This window comes from Lolium perenne, chromosome 4, assembly GCF_019359855.2.
Source record: "Lolium perenne isolate Kyuss_39 chromosome 4, Kyuss_2.0, whole genome shotgun sequence".
NCBI classification, from domain to species: domain Eukaryota; kingdom Viridiplantae; phylum Streptophyta; class Magnoliopsida; order Poales; family Poaceae; genus Lolium; species Lolium perenne.
Genome location: NC_067247.2, coordinates 83167253 through 83171501, shown reverse-complemented (window position 1 = coordinate 83171501; position 4249 = coordinate 83167253). Strand labels below are relative to the sequence as shown.

The window sequence follows — 4249 nt, the reverse complement described above, 5'->3', positions numbered from 1 at the left end:
TGATAGCACACTTTTCAAATAAAAAAAGAGCATCTTGCTACACTAGAAATTAAGTCACAAATACAAGTTCAAATGGTACTCGGGGCTAGAACTCTAATACAACGAAATCTGACGTGAAATGATACTTGGGGAAGCTGAAATTCCCTGGATTAGGTACTCAATGAGCAACTACAATAAAAAGAAAAGCATCCTGCTACACTAGAAATTAAGCTAGATTACGCGACGAAAGCTTTTTTCTTCAGATAACATGTAAAGACTGCCGACCATATTGATGCAATGCGATGGACTCGGTGAGAACTGCAGCAGCCATCCCTTCACATGGAGAAAACTCATTATTAGTTCAGCAACGTGAAAAGGAGCTCTGAAACAGATATCATATCCTAGGCTATATCTCCTCGGAATACTAATGACAACAAATAAATCGTTGAAGCATTTTGACACTAATTTGTTGGCGTGCGGGAGTTGAATACTGCAGCTGCTGTTTGTAATGAACTAATAACTAATAACGTAACGAACTATTTCCTTCTAGAACTTCTCCACATATAAAAAAATCAAACAGTCTAGCGTCCAGATCTCACAAACTATATCAACAATATCTTCTTACCTGTTGAATTATTACAGCACATTAGCACATCAAACCAGATAGTCATCCTATGTGCAACATTTCAGCTCCATTCAATCCACCATGGCTGCACCTAGAAGCATAAGATGTCAGGCAATTAATAATAGTTCCGAGGAAAAGAAAAATGCATAAGAGAAGGCAGCAGTGAGTAAATTACACAGATGAGCTGACAAACATAATTTGAGCAAAATAACTGACTTTGTATAGATAGCTCACTTTTGATACTATTACTAGCAATAGACAAACAAATATACTCATCTGTTGTAAAATGCAACAAATAATCCTGATAGCAGCATACTTAGTTATTTAATCATTAGGAATTCAGCTAAAGAGAACCAGGACATGGTATATAATTTTTCTCATGTAAACTCATCCCGCAATGTCAAGCATGCAAATTTAAGACATGGCAAACTAACAAATTTTAACAGCAAAAGTGATCTTGGGTAGTCACTTCTAAAAACTGGAGCCTGCCGGAAAAGAAATGCAGCTTAGTTTTTGTGCGCTAACAGGAGGGGTCATCAACAAGTGACCAAAACACATTGGTTCATAAAGCATGGACACAACAAAAGCAGTTCGTTTTGGAGTTAAGATTAATAACAAGATCAAAATCGATAAACATATTGGGATAGAAGACTATAAATATCTTTGAGGTTCCAAACGTGCCAACTGAGTTACTCATTTGGTATCTAAGGACAACGATGACAACTATACTTAATGATAAACTATACTAAAGCATAAGGCTATAAGTTCGTTTATCTAGCAAAGGGGCAATTGGTAAGTTCAAGTTATTAGTACACACTTAAAAATCAGAAAGAAGGTATTCGAGCAATCATGTAACAAACATAACTAGATTAGGTTAGTACTACAATATAAGGACTAAGGATAAGCAATCACCTGGTGTATAGAAACTTTTGAAAGGATGATGGTGATAGGTGTCGATGGTTTCATAAAGTTTCGTGGATTGCATAGACTTAAGTTGAACCATGTAGGTATTGCCGCTCACACTTAAAAATATGACATCAGAATCATCATCATACCCCAGCAGTAGTGCCACCACTTCTTCGGTCAGAGGAGGGAGTTCAAGAATACTATGCATTTCAATTGTCTTCCACGGCACCCATGTGGCACCACCATGACCATTGACTTCCCTCTGCCACATTTGGAAGTGAGGATATGACAATATGGCGTAGCCAATAGCACCATGCTCAGCCCGGATGACTTGACGGTTTTTAAAGAGGATATCATTTGTAACGGGAAGTCCTCTGATCACACTTAGGCTGTGCTCACCCAAATCGAACTCAAGTATGTCACCGCCCTTGCACAACCAGTAAAGGCTATTGCCCACTAGGATCGCAGGTTTTCTAGAAATCTCACAACGAACCTCTGTTAAGATGAGATTACCCCATATGCCAGTTTCCGAGGAGTAAACACAGGCAAGGGGTTGATCAAATTGTTTGTACCCGGACATCAACACCACCTTGAATGGGCTCGAGTGGCAGCTGCCATGAATGTGGCCCTGGTCACTGGCAGCGCAGAGCACTGCCCCGTTGAAGACGCTCATCTGGAACTTCGGCGTAATGGCCAGGCGGCGCTGCTCGCTGGTGATGGGATCCCACACAATGACCTCTGTCCGCGACCTGCTCTTGATGAGGACGAGACCGTGGCGGCAATCGAGCAACTCATAACCATCACGGCTCCTGCAGCGTCCAAGGTCAAAGCGCCGAGGAGGTATGCAATCGGGAGGGTCCAGGATGGGGTTGAACACGACCCCCCGCCCCTGGTTCCTCCGCAAGAAGACGCCGAGGAGGGGCGGCTTCCGGTGGTGTGCATAGAACTGATTAAAGAACCGGGGGTCGGTGACGAGGCCTCGCCAGCGCTTGCAGACGGCGGAGGCGCGCAGGAGGGAGGAGGGCTGCGGCAGGAGCCGGAGGAGGATCTCCCTGAGCATATCGTCATCATCCGGCAGGGAGTCAGGCTGTGCCAGCGATTTGCCACGGCGGCGCCGGATGTGGCCCGTCATTCTGGCGCCATCCTCGCTCGCGTGGATCTGGGGATGGAGGCGCGGGCTACGGCGGCAGGCCATTCCAGTGTCCTTCTCACTCGCGTGGATCTGGGGAATAGCGAATGACTGCATATATAGACCAGGAAAATATAGCCGTTAAAATGGTTTGTTATTTGAATGATATATCAATAAAAAAACAGAAGAGTGGAAACATAGAATCAGTATGAGCGCGAGGAGGTATGGAGTGGGGTTCAGCTCAAGATGCTCTTGCTAGTAATACATGATACAATCCTATATTTTCCATATGGCACTGCAGCCGCGTTTCACTATCGATAAAATCAATAACGTAGCAACATCAGAGCTAACTACAGAGCCAGGCAGCCAGCACACTTCCTGGTGCTGCTCAATGGTCAGCTCCAAGTAATATTTCCTGACATGGCTTGCTGGAAGTAATATTTCACACTACTAGTGTTTTAAGTTTTAACACTCGTCGACAACAGAAGGGTATGTAGTACTCTCTCCATCCAAAAAAGGACGTCTCAACTTTATCTATATATGCATGTATCTAGACACATGTTAGTGTGTAGATACATACAAATCTAGACAAAGTTGAGACATCCTTTTCAGGACGGAGGGAGTACTGATTTTTGATAGGCACTGCTCACTGACACATTGTTTCTTCAGTTATTACTCAGTTGAAAACAGATCAACTAAAAGTTGACAGAAGATTCAACCGAGCGCCGGCTGCCATCACTTTTTTTTTTTGTGCAGAAAAAGGAGTGATTCGCGCATACTGGGATGGGCATCCGGCCAGTTCGAACTTCTTCAGGGATTTCTCAAGCAAACTATATACAACAACAGTAGCATTTTTTTGCTGTTGAAGGAAGACAAGCATTCATCCCAATTCCCAAACCTCATACGAACATCGTCAGTACCAAGCACGAGATCAGACAGAACGGATATTCAGACTGGCCATTACGAGCCTCGCAAACACGCCCAATCGACAAGAGAGGCCGCGGGCTGTGAGCGAGACTAGAACTGCGGATTCGATAAAAGGGTGGAAGAAGAGGGGCGGGGAGGGATTGGGAAGAATAGGTCACCTAGCTTTGATTCGAGACGGCAGGAGAACGGTGTCACGGCCACTGTTGGCGTCGCAGCAGCTCCACTGCCGGCTCGCTAGGACACCATCGCCTTCGACCGCCGCCGCCGTCGCCGCCGCTTCCCTCGCACCAGATGTGTCGGCTGCCTTGTTCCCAATTCCTAACAGTGAATGGGTGAATGACGGTGCTGCCCCAAATGTTTTAGGAAAATGATCCTATTCCTCCGGGGACGCGCGCGTCGGAACCACCTGGTGGAGAGTCCTCCCATTGTGGTTGCATGGTCGGCTGATATTGCGCCACGTCACCTACCTCACAGCAGGGTGTTACTTCAGCCCGCATTTGCTGCATCCCACACACCACCTGGTCGAGATGACCGCTTCGTGTCTGGGGGCTCATGGGCTGTTCGTGGTGGAGAGGTTGGCGACGGCGGAGCGAATCCCGCGCGCCGACGGTTGCTGCTGCCGGACAGGACGACGTGCTCCTCCGCTACTCCGGTGAGTTCCCTACCTCTTCCTCGTCTAGGAC

General features: G+C 46.2%; 1 protein-coding gene across 2 annotated transcripts; it reads right to left on the bottom strand.

The window, feature by feature from the left end:
• Window positions 1-3907, bottom strand: LOC127293144 (F-box/kelch-repeat protein At3g61590). 2 transcript variants are annotated; one of them, XM_051322709.1, is made up of 4 exons: window positions 3725-3907; window positions 1517-2750; window positions 605-695; window positions 1-312 (listed from the first exon to the last, which is right to left on the bottom strand). In XM_051322709.1, the coding sequence occupies exons 2-3, from the start codon at window positions 2703-2705 to the stop codon at window positions 676-678; spliced, it is 1209 nt and encodes a 402-aa protein (XP_051178669.1). In that variant the 5' UTR covers window positions 2706-2750; window positions 3725-3907; the 3' UTR covers window positions 1-312; window positions 605-675. The 2 variants fall into 2 exon arrangements, with proteins under 2 accessions (XP_051178669.1, XP_051178670.1); XM_051322710.1 differs by having other exon boundaries at window positions 605-689.
• Between the last annotated feature and the right edge of the window lie 342 nt (window positions 3908-4249).